Source organism: Haplochromis burtoni, unplaced genomic scaffold (assembly GCF_018398535.1).
Source record: "Haplochromis burtoni strain Fernald_Lab_line unplaced genomic scaffold, NCSU_Asbu1 Contig_23, whole genome shotgun sequence".
Lineage (NCBI taxonomy): Eukaryota > Metazoa > Chordata > Actinopteri > Cichliformes > Cichlidae > Haplochromis > Haplochromis burtoni.
The window spans coordinates 477,351-493,545 of NW_024582384.1; the positions used below are offsets into that span (position 1 = coordinate 477,351).

The following is a 16,195-nucleotide window of genomic DNA, read 5'->3' on the forward strand; positions in this document are numbered from 1 at the left end:
CCCCCCTCCAAGGTTGTTGCTAGATTTAACCTGCTGTCATTCAGATTATTCATTAATCAGTAAAGTTGTCGGATTTAAAAACCTGAGGCAAGTCAGTAAGATTAATAATTACATGATGGGGAGAAAGCTTTCTGAAGAGTTATATAATAGGGTGGCCAGAAAGGTATACATGGAAAGATGAATGAAAATGTAGACAAATATTTTTTGTATTATCAGAGCTCTTGAGTTTAAAAACAAAAAAACTACAGTAGTGCCAGGAATATACAGATTGTTTTCCTGTTTTGAGCAATATCATAAGAAAAACAAACAATACAGCAATACGAACTCTTTTTGGTTTTCCAAACACACAGAACACAGAGAGCGACTAACAATGTCTTTCTCACTGAATGGACGGAATAAAAATAGTAAGGGTAAAGTTAAACAAGTAGACATTGCATGTGGGGGTTAATGTACAGTGAGATTTGATAAATATTTCATAATTTCATCTTTGAAAAAACCTCCAACCTTTCACTGTTAAACTGATTTTTACATGACTTAAGGCACAAAGAAGTAAGTGGACGACTAACAGAGGAGCATGATGAGACTTTTCGCAAACAGATCGCCAGTATTTTGTACTGCAAACAAGACAACTTGAGGGGAAGGAATGGGGAAAGTTACCCTATGTTAAATGCAATTTCCCCAGTTGGCTGGGATATTTTTTTTCTTTTTTTTTTTAATCACCATTCAATTAAAAAGCAGTAGTTTGGGACACAGTCTTCATTGCTTCATTGCTTTTGTTTGTTTGTTTTTTGTTAAGTTGTTGCTGGTTTCCAGTTTCCAATCATGATGGCAACAAGCCACATCATCTCTAATTACTAGCGGATCAGTACTTTGTTTTTAACGCTTAAGTTCAGTATGTAGCCCACTGGGCTGTATTAAATAAGTCGTTTTCTTGGAAATGAAAACAACAACATTACATTGATTTGGTGGTCATTATAATGTGTTCAAAAGTTGCAAAAATGATATCATGATTCATTTCATAAATCATGACACATTGCTCTCCCAGAAGTTTCCTTTATGGGTTAAAAGTATCAGTATCGATCAGCATCGCCAATACTGGCCCTGTATTTACTTGGTATCACTTCTACTCTTAACCACGTTTCATTATCAGAAATTGTTGCTTTTAAGGATTTGTGGTTTAATTGAACAAAAATCGAATAACTAATATGAACTGGGGAGCTTTGAATAAATGCAGGTAACTACACTATTTTCCATTTTTAGTGCTTTTATTTTTATTTCTCTTTTTAAGCTAATGTAACTGGCTTGGATGAAAAGCTTTAGCAAAGCTTGATACATAATTAGTGCATTTTATTGTGAAGGCAGCAGGCTTCTTGTGTTCCGGTGCTGTTCTCGCTGCTCCGCGGTACAAACGCTCACACCCGCTCCTGGACAACCGTAGAGTCGTCTGTGGACCGGTGGAGGGCTGCAGGACGGTTCCACAGCACCGGGACTAAACAAACCTCCGCTCCGCTCACAGTGGACCGGACTGACGACTGCTGGGACAAGAGGTAAGTTGTCCGCATGAGAGGACGCTGATATACAGATGTAGCCTGTCGATAGCCGTACTGTAAAATAACAAAAGCCTAATATTTTAATAGGGAACATGTGCGGAGTTATTCTCACCTATCAGTGCAAATTGTTAGTTTATATTTGGATTGTCTGTAATTACAGGGTTTAGCGATCAACTTTTTGTGCGTAATTACGCCCAACTTATCAGGTCATTTCCCCCCCCTAATGCGCTTTATGGAGATATCAGGAAGAGGCAAAGAAACGTGCAAAAATGTGTCCACAATTTTGAATTTAACTTGTGTTTGTTTTTGCAGCAGCGCATTTTCTGACATTTAATTCATCCATCCCACACTAATATTTAATAGCTACTAATCACTGACGGGGTCCAATCAGTGACTCATGTGTAAGGTCACTCCAGACCAAAACCACATAGAGGATCTGAACAAAACATCACCCACAATGATTTCAGCTGAGCAGACCCAGATAATAAAATTACATGCACTCAGTCAAAGTGTAGGCTTCTTTCTAACAGTATCCCACTGAATCTCACTCTCTCTCTCTCTCCTGCTCTCTCTCACTCTCTCACACACACACACACGCACACACACGCACACGCACGCATACATCCAGTACACACTGCTGGAGGTTTTTATCACAGAAAAGGCTCTAATCCTGCTTAGTGCGCTTACTAACAAGTACCTAGCACCCTGAAATATTTGGTTTGCATGCTGGCAGAGTAGATTGTTTTTTTTCCTCAGACTTGAAGAGTGAAACTTGAGGGATTACTTAGCGTGTGAGTTTGGTTGGCAGGCAGACCGTGTGTGTGTGTGTGCTACAGGTCTGTCATGGTGTGCACTTTTTAGAAGCTGATGTGACAATAACATCAGCTTTTATGTGTTAAGTGCACGTCTGTGAATGTTTACAGTTTCGCTTTCCCATGCTGCACCATCGTGTTTCACATTTCAGACAACAGTGTCGTGCGGGATAATTAGCCATTGACATTTCAAATGCTCTGATGTAACATCTCTGCAGCACAGTGACAAATGAGATCTGATGATATTACAGTCACCCTCGCTATGTGTCTTTTGATTCTTTCAGATGGTTCCAGTCTTGAGAAAACTATTGAGTTAAATGCAGATCGCATAAATGGCACTGATTTATCGCCCTGCGTTGGTAGGGCCGGCTGACAGTTAACAGTATAAATTATCAACAGCAGATGGTGGAGCTGGTTTGGTAGCAGTTAAAGAAACCTGTTGTAACCCCTTAAAGCCAAACCACAAGCCTTCACCTTAGCCTTGCTGCGAGGTTAGAGTTGAGAAACGTCTGATGGTAATTTCTGTTCTGCGGTGTGCGGCTTCAGGGAGAACAGGGAAGTCGTGAGTTTGCCTCATAATTGTTTAGTTTTTTTTCCCATTGCACAAGAAAAGCAACGGTGAATGGGCTGCAGGTGTTTCTGGTTGAGATGAGCAGGTGTAAAAAAAAAAAAAAAAATGTGGATGCGCCGGATTTCTTCATTTTCTGTCAGCTTCAATTGTTTGCCGTCTTGCCATAATCTGTTGTCATCTATTTATAACTGTCCACCTGCAACCGTCACCGTCAACAGCGGTAAGACCCGTGACACCGGGAGTGTCTCACTGTGTAAACCACGATTTATTATATTACATCGCGATTATGCAGAGGCTTACTGTGCCCTCTATGAATTGGATTGCGGTTTTCATTGTGCTTCTGTGGATGAGTTACTGCCGTCTCAGAAAGGGCAAATTAGCGGGCACTGTATATATGTGTATATAACCATCCATCCCTTTCCTTAACTGCTTATCAGATCCGGTGTTGCACTGGCTGGAGCCTCTCCTGTAATAAGGTGAGAGGCTTGCTGCTGCTGGCCGGCAGGAAGGGTGGGGTGGGGTGGGGGGGACAAGTGCGTCAGATATCAGTGTGTTAGTCTGTACCATTAATTCCCCTATTATAAAAGGTCCAATTGCACTAATGGACATTTCACATTCATAAAAAGCAGGAAAAGGTTGAAATTTCTGACATCAGTGAAGCAGAATTTGGGAAGTAATTCGATTTTTTTTTTTTTTTTTAACTTATTATCAGAAGAGTTGCCACTCTTTATTCCCTGCTGCAATGACCCATTTTCCCCATGGGGACCATTAATGTTTAATCTGATACAATCTAACCTAACCGTGAAGAAATGGAGCACTTGAAGAGAGGGAAAGCAGGGGGCGGGGTTGGACGGTGCATGTTAACACAGACACTTGTAGTGAAGTAGAGGAGTGTAGGCTTTTTCGTTGTTTTCGTTTTTTTTAAAGGGCCTTCCAGATGGCACGTCGACTGGAAGGATCCGGAGAAACCGGCCCCTAATGAATGGGAGGGAGAATCACCTGAGGGGACAAGAAACATCAAAGAAAGCTTTCTCTCACCTTCCTACCCTCCAACAGGCTCTTTTAATCCTGACTTTTTCCTCTCTCTGCTTCATTTTCTCCTTGCAGCATGTATCTCATCTACTCGCTTAATAGTTCCCCTCGAGTTATCTGAGGATATAGTTGTCAAACTCACCACCCACTTTCTTTTCCCACTCGTTTTCAAATTTTATCTTAATTAATCTCTCCTCCTCTCCTCTCCTTTCCTTTCCTCTCCTCTGCTGTCCTTCCCTAGAGGATGTTCCCCAATTTTCCAGTAAGATAGCCAGAGGGCAGGTTCAGACAGCACTGTGTGAAAAGAAGATATTCAGTGAGGCCAACAAGCACACAAACACATTAACATCCCTGCCCTGCACGGTAACAAGTATACCACTCGGCAGAGGCTGCAGAGCTAGGATGAAGGAGAGGCAGACAGTATGGAGCAGAGTTTAAGCATGCATGCTTCTGTGGTTTGTACGGTTGCTTGTAGACATCTCAGGGGTCAGTTACTCACAGACAGTTTATGTGTATGGAAGGAAAGGGCCGAGGTAGGAGGAGAAGGTTGTTTTTAAAGGATTAATATTCTCTCATATGAACGTGCTTTACAGATGAGTATATGAAATGATGGGACTTAGAGGAAGATTTAAAGAACGCAACATTTTTTGCAACCACTCATAATTGTATATGGTCAGTAAAAAGCATAGCAATATACTGAATTTTCTGATTTATTTATTTGCATACAGTAGATAAAGCTATTGCTCCTAGCTGGCCCTGGAAGCCTGCCTGTGTTGTGAGATTCCTATTTTTTGCCTTCAATATTTAGTTTTGCTCACTGCAGCGCCAAATGTGATGGGAGGAGTGGGCACGGCTGCATCTGGGTGGGTTTACTATGAAGGGAGTTGAACACAGCCAGGCTTCCTTTGTATTAGCTGGCTCGAAAAATACCAGTCAGAGATAAAAGTGGCTGCTTTGCGGGTCATGTGGCTCTTCTTCCGCACAAAGTGATTCCTATGAGTGCACCCACTCCAATCGGGGATGACGATGATAATAAAATGGTGATAAAATTCTATAAAGAACAGTAGTAACACAAAATTAAAATATGACACGTTTGCAAATAAGGTGAGAAAAAAACTGTTAATTTGGAATTTAAAGCACAGAGCGGTAAACATTTTAATTAAGTTAATTTATCGCTGAGCGCCCTCTCAGTGCTGCTGTTTATTTCTGAGATGACGACTGCTCATTAGAGCCCTGAAACTTTAAACTGGATCCATTTAAACATTAATGGTTGTGTATCCTGATAACAGAGACGTTAGCTTCCCGGCACAATATAGGGAGATAAATTTTATGACTTGATAGACGTGTTGTGTGTTCCGGTAGCTGCAACTCCAGCAGTGTGAAAGAAGCTTAGAAGCAGATTTTTTAAAAAATATATACATATAAAAACATTTATACATTTTCCCAGTCACCAAATAATACAACACACAGTTTGCACTAGTGTAACTTTCCAGCTCGGTTTAATTTGTGACGTTAGTAAAAGCGGCTTAACAATTTGCACATGTAAATGTACTCGCCCATTAAGGAATCGATATTGGACTCAACAAATGCTGTAAATAAAAGAATGAAATTAATGCAAAGTCTGACCATAGTTTGCTCCCTACCAGCTTATGTGTTCACCATAAGTTACCAGTTGGTGATTTAGGTAAAAAGAGAGCCACATGACACAGGAAACTCTGACTTTAAGCTAAACCATTAATCTTGCTTCTTAGTACACCCCTCTAGGATTCACATGGTATCGTGCTTGTGACTGTTTGTGTAGGTATTTGACTGCACCCACTGAAGGATTCTGGGCATGCAACCTACACAAACTTGCTTGTGTGCAGAGAAAGAAACCAACCGGATGTAGCTCGACATGGATTATATGACGTGAAGAAATGCAATCTATGATATGTTCAAGTTGAACGCTGATTATCTGAAAAGATTATTATTTTTTTTTATCATTTTATCTTGAAGACGTCAACTTGGATCCGCTCTTTGAAGCTTGCCTTTCTTTCTTATTGTGGTTTAGTAACAGTGCAAATAGATAAATGAATCACTTAAAGCACATTTGTTAATGATTGATAGCTGATTTAAAAAAAAAAAAAAAAAAGTCCACTAGGTTCACCAGTGTATGAATGTGTGTGTGAATGGGTGGATGACTGGATGTGTAAAGCGCTATACAAATACAGGCCATTTACCATTTTTACAAGAAACAGTCGATCAGTCACAATCCATACAGTTATCTCCAGAGAAGTTGCCGGCTGGGTGGCAAATTTGATTGGCTGACTGGCCAAAAAAACAAAAAAACCAACAAGAGCTCTGCTGGAGGACAGTTTATGCATCAGAAACTGTTCAGTAATCAAAAAAATTTTTATAGATTGTTTTGAGAGATATTGCCGTCTGTTAAAATAACAAACCTCGGAAATATTGGAAAGTCTGGCGCTTGACTGTTTTTGTGTGCAGCCGGCATTCTCTGTTTTCTCAGATTACACTGTGCTCACCTTTGTTCTAGATTGTATTATTGTTAATTTAAAAAACAAAAACAACTTTGCTCACCTTTTCCCGTGCTGCAACACATATTTTGGACACTGCCCTCTAGTGACAATTAATAGCTGAAACATGTAGACAACAGTTGCGTGCAGGCTCTGTGTAGACAATCACATGGGTGTGATTGTAGAGGCAGAGCTGGACTTGACCAGAGGCTCTGCAGCCCCTCCTGATATGTCAAGTCATTACACTCAAGCTGTGACCTCTGAAGTCACGGGAAGTGGCATAATTTGCAGTTCCCTAAAGGTGAGTGGGTTATAATCTTCAGTGTTTAAATGACGGCGTGTTTGGAGCCTGTTACAAAACCAGTTTTGATATGATAAATAGGCATGAAAAAACATGCAAAGACAGAAACCCCCCAGCATTTGATTCAAACCCAGGACCTTTTTACTGTGAGGCAACAGTGGTAACGACTCCACCACTGTGCCTCCCTACGTCTAGCCCGCTTCTTTAAATTGTTTTAAGGTTTAAAATGAATGCATAACTCAGGGCGCGGCCACTTTGAATAATTCACGAGTGCCATTTTTCTTTGTTTGGGGTTTTGTTTTTGAGCTGCTTCCTATTTGCCAAAATTAGCATTGCACAGTGAAGGACAGATAAAGGAACTAAGCTAGAAAGCCAGTGCTGTCATGAGCTGAGAGCATGAAAATATGGTCACATCTACTTTCCAAACCCAACATGGCACTAGGCAAAACAGCTGGGCTTAAGATGGGAGTCCACAAACTGTGGGGTGACGTCACTTTGGCGACATCTATCTTTCTCTCATAATCATGCAATCTGTGCTGGCATTCCTTTTATATCTTCAGTCTGGCGCTGCCACCATCCCCACTGATGTCTGTGGGGGAGTATAAACAAGCACATCTTGAAAACAGCTGAATGCGAAGTAGGGTGAGTATTGAAGTCTCTTTTTCAGAGACTAAGATTTATGAACAGTTTGCTTGTTTGTTTGTTTAGTAAAATGTGTTTTTTCAGAGCGTGTTCTGGCATGAGCCTGTTAAGATTTCCCCTCATGTGCACTGTAGATCTGAAAACGATCAAAACCCAAAATGCACAAAGTAATGGAAAACAGTGGCTGCCATGAACAGGAATGAAAAAATCTACAACTTTGAAGTGCAACTATATAATAATTCAATAGGAGATGCAGATATGAGAGATAAAAAGCTTAAATGTGCAAAAGTGCTGATAAAATCCTGAACAGTATAAGTACAGTGTCTTCTGTGTGTTTCTGCTTTACAACCACCCCGCCTGATTTTCCAGGCCATTGCACTCTCTTTCACACAAACACTCACACCCTTTGAAAAGATACATATACTGTGAATTCCCAGTGCATACGTTTTTATGAAAGAGCGGTCTGATGGAGACAACAAAGACAGTCTGCTCTTTAAAAATGACAGCGGGGATTAAGATGCTTCGTTTGTCGCGATGTTGCGGTCACGAGGTTGCTTCTCAAATGCCTCAGGCACTTAAAGGTTGGCCTGAAGCACAGAGAGGAGCACACAAACAGAGATATGCTGTCACCTGCGTGTGATTTTTGCTTCACAAGTGTGACTGAGACTCACAAAATGGGGCAACGGACAGAGAAGAAATTCATTCTTTCTGTGCAAACTCCTGCAGCTTCAGCTACTCTCTCAATACTCGTTGCTACACTTTGCTCACACGTTATCTCCTCTCTGACTTATTTTCACAAAGATGAGCACAACACTTCTAACAGGTGTCAAGAGGAAGACAATATTTTTGATGCACAGATGCGCCTATTTCAGTAGAAACACACACAGTGAAACAAACAGGCATAAATCCCCTGGGGACAGGAAACAGCAGCGGGAGGGGAGGAAGTGATTTTAGCGGCTGACCCAGATGCTGCTGCTGGGAATATCTGGTCACCAAATACTAAATCATTCTTTTTCTCGGTCCTTACTTTCTTTTCTTTGTGACAGGCAGATTATTTTTCCGCTCTCTACTGGATGTCTCTCTGCATCTGTGTTTCTATTTCCGGCATATCTAATAATGGGGACAGCACATTTATCAGCTGCGACATCTCAAAAAGTGAAGAAATGTAATGTGTTGGTAAACAAACTAGCGTTCGTATTGCCTGTAGATGTATTTGATGCATTCTGCAAAAGAAACGCGGGGAAAAGATTTCTCAAAAGAGTAGCTCAGTGTACTATGAGGACTGAAACAACCATCAGGAAACTGTTATCAGGTGTTGGCCCTGCCAGGCACTGACTTAAAGGTGGAGGTTGAAGAGACACGGTGGCAGAGAGAAAACACAGGAACTATTGTGGTAAACTTCACGGCAGGTTTGTTTTTTGGGCTGTTGAAATTGATTTATACTGAGAATCTGATCAGTTTATATGATTTCCTTTCTGAGAAACAGTATGTTTGGATTTACGGTAGATCCAGACATCTGTGGTTTTCAGGTCTCTGAAGGATCTCCACAACAAAGTTTTCTGCTAGCACAGACGAAAACTTTAAATCAAGTTAGAAATGTTTTTGAATCTATAGCCACACCTGCACATAGAGTACTTGAGGCTTTACTTGGCTAAGGGATTTGAAGCTTGAAGTGCTAACACAAGAATCCTAACAGCATCAGTGGTGATATGCTCCTTTTAAACACATGCAGTCATGTCAATTCACTTCAGTTTTATTTATGTAGCGCCAAATCACGGCAACAGTCATCTCAAGGAACTTTATATTGTAAGGTAAAGACCTTACAATAGCACAAAGGAAACCCCAGCATTCAGATGACCACCTATTAGCAAGCATTGAGTGACAGTGGGAAGGAAAAACTCTCCTTTTAACTGGAAGAAACCTCCAGCAGAACCAGGCTCAAGGAGGGGCAGGCATCTGCCGCACCAGCTGAGGGTGAGGGGAGTAAAACGGGACAAAAGACATACTGTGGAAGAGAGGTGGAGATCATAATGACTAATGATAACTAATGGCAAAGTGAAGAAGAAAGTTTTTCAGAGGACTCTGTGCAGTCCTGTCAAACTTTTAATTTATCCTTAACTGCTTTCATAGAAATTAAGAGGATGAGTAGCAGCCAAGTGCTGCTACTACTTGATTAAATGAACATCATTAGATAGACTCACACTGTGTCTGTGAGTCTATCTCTGCAAAAACATTTGGTGGTTTTTTGCTGGTGTGATATTGTGACATTGTGTTAACACAATGTCACAATATCACAGTGGACCTGACCCTGCAATACTCGGAGAAACTGCAGAAAGTCCAAGAGCTGCATGCCAAACTCTGCATGCCTCAGTTAGCATGTTACATGTTTAAGTTCAGGACAGTACAATTAGAAAAAGACTGAACAAGTATGGCTTGTTTGGACGGATTACCAGAGGACAGCGTCTTTTGTCTAAAAAGAGGATCGCAGCACAGCTTAGCTTTGCAAAGCTGCAAAAGAACAAACCACAAAACCTAAGAGATCTATGCATAAACGGATGTCCACAAACCTCAATGAACTGAAGCAACGCTTTAAAGAAGAGCAGGCTAAATTTCCTCCAGAGCCTTAAGAGAGACTGATAAAGTCGCACAGAAAATGATAAATGATTGCATTAAGTAAGTAAAGGTGCTTCTACTTTCTTTTTCACAGGCCTGAATAATGTCTCTCACTATTTTACCATAGCTTGTTAGCACAGATGTAGCACATGTCAGACACATTGTGAGAATAAACATTTTATGAGCATGCGTTTACTTTAGTGCTAGATGGTAACAGGAAACTATATGCCTGTAATTATTTCTCTGCGGTGTTCTTGTGTTGAGGCCACGGCTATCCCCGTGGGGAGTCAAATAACCAGGGCTGAATCAATTCATTCATTCCGGTGGGACTCGGCGGTTTGACTGCAGGACTCTGCTTATAAATCAAAGTTACACCAGCCTTCTTTGCAGTGATGAATCTTTCTCACATACCTTTATGACTTGGAATGACCACATTGCCATAGACAACATATACTTTTGTTCTGTCAGGGGTACATTTGCAAAGGTTTCAAGAAGCTGAACCAAACTAAAATAGCGCAGGGAGAGAACAATCACCCCAGCCTTAGTCAGCTGATGGCTCAGTTGACGATAATCAATCTGCATGCTAACCTAATCACCTGCTGGCTGTAGCTTCATACTCTCCTCCCACCACGAGCTTGCATTTGACAATGCAAAGCAGCGCATTTGTTCCTCAGTAAAAACGGGAAATTGACCATCACAATGCCAGACTCAGGCACACGCTGTAATTCGTGTGAATGGCTTGTGATCACATTTACTGGCATTAGTTCGAGCGCAACTGTGCTACAGGAAGTCAAAATCATCTGGAAAAACCAATGTAATTATTTAGAGGAGGTTCCCTGCAACTCTCAGCTAATGAGAAGCTTTTGTGAACGAGCCAAAATGAACTGATTAAACTGCCATTAATGTCATGCCACATGTTTTGAAGATCCATGGCTCCATATAATGATATCATGAGGACTTTTTCTGTAATTCAAAGGACGATACTCGATGTGAGGAGCCGCAGCACGCTCTCCAGCACTAACTCAGCCACTTTTCCCCGAGCGTCCTCTCCTCAAACATTTTTTTTAAGTCAGCAGCGGAGGTCCTGCTGGAGAGACGCCCTGTCTGTCCTGATTCAGCCATCTGTTAGAGCACAGTCCAGTATTCACTTCTGCCATATACTAATCCTTTCATTACGCTCAGCTTCAGGCTGTCCTGTCAAAGAGCTGACTGTGTGGGGAGTCAAGAGAGACCGGGACTGATACACAGAGATACATTTACAGATACATACAGGAACACTGAAACACCTTCCCACAAGAACATATATATGCATAGACACGCACACAAAACGTCTATTTATGCTCAAGACTTGCATTCAGACATCCAGATACACCATACTGCTGCTCACCTTTCCCACGCAGAAGACATAAAGTACAGAGTTATCGCTTAAACTTTACAGCTTGTTGTTCACCACTTAGTTTTACTTTGTGACGTTTGACGTTTTTGGATTACCACAAAACACAAAGCACGTCTGGTGCTGATCATGTCAGTGGTTGTATCTGCATTTGGCTGGTAGCGGTGAATGTTCGTCTGTTGTGTAAGATCAATTTTGTGCTGACTAAATGTTCTAACATGGCTAGATCAAGTCTTTTTGGGATGACGGTTCCTTTTTTGGGACAAGTTGTTATTTTACCATCTGTGCCAGACAAAAAGTCATAAGATCATCACTTTTATTACAGTTTTTCTTTCGGAACATAAATCGATGGGATATTCTAACCAAGCCCACAAAATTTGTTATTGTTCATCATCTGGGGACTAAAACGGTGGTCCAAACAACTAACGTTGCTATCCACAAAGCCATCCCAGTAAAAATGCTGCTCAAGAGCTTTTGTGAGGAAAGTATAAATATAGTCCTCGAAAAAAACAACAATGCATAACCCATCATTCAGAAGCATGTCGAGGCAATAACATGAACTAATGGTTTTCTATATGGCTATCAGTCTCTCACATTGCTATAAAGGAAATTTGAACCACTTTTCTTTACAATGTTGCTTGTTGAGTTTTGCAAGCATTCATTAAATACATTTATTTGTCTTTGAAGGGCCTACTGCGGCACCTCAGTCCAGGTGAGGTCTGGACTTTGACTGTGTCATTGCAACACCTTGATTCTTTTCTTTTTTTCAGCCATTCTGTTTTAGATTTGCTGCTGTTCTTTGTCCTATTGCATTACAATTTTGTGCCAGTTGACAAATTGTCACATGGATGGCCTCACATTTGTCTCCAGAAGACTCTACAGAGTTCATGATTGACTCAATGACTGCAAGGTGCCCAGGTCCCAAGTCTGCAATCTAAGTCAACACTCCACTGTGCAGTGCTTGACATTCGGTATGAGGTGTTTGTGCCGATATGCTGTGTTTTGTTTTTGCCAAATGGTGGACAAACCAGACATCTTGTGGTTAACTTTAACATGAACATGTTAAATGAGGACTGCAGAGTCGGAGATGTAGCTTTTTGATTTTTTGCAGTTTGTCTGAGCATTGCATAATCTGAGCTTTATGCCAATAAGTTCATCAATTGCATCAACAGCACCTGGCTGATAATAACTCTCTTAATTCATATGGAGAAAGTAAGGGTGTATTTACTTTACTGTCTTTATTGCATGACTGTGGAAACATAAAGAGCAATAATATGACACTACAGTGCACTTCATGTGCACATACCAATACACACACTGCAGGTACAAATAGCTGCATAGGTGTATACATATTTTCCTCTCTATTCCCTGATCTCTATCTCTCTCACACACACACACACACACACACACACACACACACACACACACACACACACACACACACACACACACACACACACACCTACCTTAGCACATATGAACTATAACTTCTGGAGTTTCAAGCTCACGCTCCCTTACTTACGGCGTCATATCTTCAGTGACAACATTGTTTTCCAGGAGCTTTAGTCCTGAGGCAATGCTTGGTTTGGCAACTTCTTGCCACTCTAAAACTAATATGTCAGAGTAGCCTGGTCGGTTTCTGATTCAGTGCATATTTAAAGACACACCCTCCAGTTTTTAGAGAAAGCTGGTGCACGTCAAAATGTTAAAAAGAATTGTTTCCAATAACTGTCCTTTCTGTTTCCTTTGTCAGGAAAACAGCTTTGGAAAAAAAACAAACAGATGACTACTGAGGATTAGAGTTCTATGAATTTTTTTTCTTCTTTCTTTCTGCATCAGTCGCATTTGTATAGGGGACTATTTGGCTGAGCATTCGGATACTGGAAGGAGGACAGGAAGAGGACAACATGGACTTAGTGGGAGAGTCAGAGCAAACAGATGAGTCACTTATGAGTGACAGATGATGCAACAGTGTCTGGAACAGTTTCTTCTCACAGACCATGGAGCTAATTGGACCAAGAGAAAGGACGAAAGTGTTTTTTCACAAGTGTCTGCCTTTTTTCTTTTTTTTCCTTTATTTTGCCAGTGACACAACAGTCTCAGGCAGTTGGGAACCAATGACCTAATTCAAATTAAATGACCTCACACTGATATGTAGCCCGCCTCCTCACCGGGTGATGGAACATAAACACAAGTCAGACATCATTAAGGCCAGAGTGTGTGAGGTTACATGATACCTCTGTGGGTTTAACCAGGAGGAGTGAGTTTTGATGTTGCGTGCAGTGATGTTACGGCGCGGACTACTGTTGTGGGTGTCCCGTGTCGGGGGGCTTATGGTGCTCCTCTGCTGCTCACTTTCGCTCCTTTATGTGATGAGATGCAGCCCGCCATACTCTAATGACCCTCCACTGAGTCATATATTACCCCACGCTGGATCTAATCATCCCAGCTTGGGAGGCACGAGGCCGGAGATCGGAGCGGGAGCCGCTGGGGTCGGAGGAGCTGGGCCTGCCCACAGCGGCGGTCCTCCGAGTGCCCACTCTTACCAGGTGCTCCTCCAAGAACGTGAGGAGCAGCACCGCCTCCACATCTCCTCCTTGAAGAAACAGATAGCTCAGTTGAAAGAGGCATTGCAGGAGCGCAGTCAGCAGTTGAAAGGAGTACAGGAAAGCCTGAAAAGAGCCAATGGAGGCCCAGCAGAGGGGCAGGAAGGAGGCGCTGCCTCACAAGGAGGTGGTGTTGGAGAAGCTCAGGTAGCCAAGAGCCAGCCGGCGGACCTACAGGAGTTCCTGAAGGCCCAGCTGTCAAAAGCTGAGGTGACCTTCGGCATCAGGTTGCCCAGCGAGTACGCTGTAGTGCCATTTGAGAGCTTCACCCTGCAAAGAGTATACCAGCTGGAGATGGGGCTGACGCGTCATCCGGAGGAGAAGCCTGTGAGAAAGGACAAACGAGAGGAGCTTGCGGAGGTCCTAGAGACTGCTCTGCATAGCCTCAATACGCCTTCATCTGAGCAGGACCGCAGGAGTGCAGCGGAAAAGGCCCAAGCTAGCAAAGTCTACACACCATCTGACTTCATAGAAGGTGAGAGTATGTTAAATCTCAACCCAATCTCCTGAAATATGTGTTTATCTGCAAATATTTTATCAAAGGTAAACGTGTATGGTATCAACAGAAGCATCAAAGTCTCAGCTTAAAGCTTAAAAGTTGCACCTTTTGAAATGTGTTGGTTGCAGCGGTATGGCACAACTTTTACTTGAAGGGTGAATGTTTCTAATTTGCGTTGCACTTCTTCAAGTTTCACTACAGCTCAGAGTGTTTGCAGACAAGGCGGCGTCTTCCATGCAAGCTACATAGCAGGTTTTTGATGTAGCACCTTCTTTGCACCCAGCAACCAACCAATACCAGTGACAAATACCCACAGTGCATCGCTGTAAAGGATAGCGCCACACTGGATTTGTAATGCAAGATAATATGAGGGCCAGCAACACAATAATCATCCTATTTTTTTTATTGTTATGTAATTGTATTTGAATGTGCTAAATTGCCCTGCTACTGTTGGCTACTGGGATATTGTATAACTAATATATAATTAAGTTTCTTAAGAGCTACTTGGTTGTGTTCTGCCGCTGATTTCACTCTTTGCCTTTGAATTTAACAAATTACACATTAAATAATTAATAATAATAGAATTAAATGCATATTTCTTTTTGACACTGTGTTAAATCTAAACTCCATTAACCACATTTGTTTTACTGTCAACAGCGTTTCTCCTAAGAACACAATTACTCTAATATCTTCTAATATCTTCTGCTATCTTGCTTTACCTTTCTCTCCTTTTCTTTTGTCAACATGAATCCCTGGAAGGTCAGAAATATGTGTATTTGTGTAAAACCACAGTCATTATATCCTCCTAGTTTGTTCTTCTGCAGCTATGATCATAACCTCAGGAAATGAGCACAGCTGCTGCTCAATCACAGCGCAGGATCTCTTCAGACACGGTGTTTTAGTGTGTGTGCCTACTCTTTGAAGGTCACTATCTTCACTGTGTGAGTGGGTGGAGGTTTTAAAGAGAATGATGGGGCACCTAGCTCTGTAGAAATGAGCCAAAGGTCACCATGTGGAGCTCCATGCATCTGTGTTAGCTTGTGCGTGGTCCTGTGCAATCTAGGTCTGTGTTTATGTGGTTGTGGCTTTAAAGGATGTGCGTGCATTTGTGCATCTGTTTGTGTTCACGCAAGTGGTCTCCACATTTCTTTAAGTCAGCAGCAGGGAAATGCAGTTTTGTTTTTTGTTTTTTTTAAATGAAATGGAGACACTCGCTCACATCTCTTGGGCTTTTTTCCCTTTAATGGGCTTGGACATCGATTTTAGGTGATTCTCGAACAAACAACGTTTTATCCAACCAGTCAGACAAGTGAAAGCCAGTCTAGATAGCCAGACTAACACAAGCATCTTTGGGGAGTTTGAGGGCTGCATTAGCAATCTAGTGAGCTGAAACTGTACACAAACACTAGAGGTATGCAAAATGAACTTGCCAGCAACTATGTTGTGGCCTTAGAAAGAGAAAAAGAAGTGCAGTTAGACTAAAAAGACAGAGACAGGAAGTGGCGGCACTCAGTCTAAATAGTTTAACGTATTTACTAAATGAAAGATTATGGTGTCCCTTTGGGAAATGAGGCCTTGGCTCACAGGAAGCAGGCCAATTTAACAGGAAGGCCTTAATTCAAGCTGCTATTAGGCAAAATCTATGGCCGCAGAAATCCCTCTG

At 41.8% G+C, this 16,195-nt stretch overlaps 1 protein-coding gene across 3 annotated transcripts in view; it reads left to right on the forward strand.

Annotated features, from left to right (window-relative positions):
* Positions 1 to 1,387: 1,387 nt before the first annotated feature.
* Positions 1,388 to 16,195, forward strand: part of csgalnact1a (chondroitin sulfate N-acetylgalactosaminyltransferase 1a) — a 35,495-nt gene continuing 20,687 nt past the window's right edge. Inside the window, exons 1-2 of one of the 3 annotated variants that reach the window (XM_014332110.2) lie at positions 1,388 to 1,547; positions 13,181 to 14,508. In XM_014332110.2, coding sequence (XP_014187596.1) covers positions 13,698 to 14,508 — 811 coding nt within the window. In that variant the 5' untranslated portion in view covers positions 1,388 to 1,547; positions 13,181 to 13,697. Of the gene's footprint in view, positions 1,548 to 3,467; positions 7,422 to 13,180; positions 14,509 to 16,195 lie in introns of those variants that run through there. The other 2 variants (XM_005917327.3, XM_042218742.1) reach the window with 2 other exon arrangements.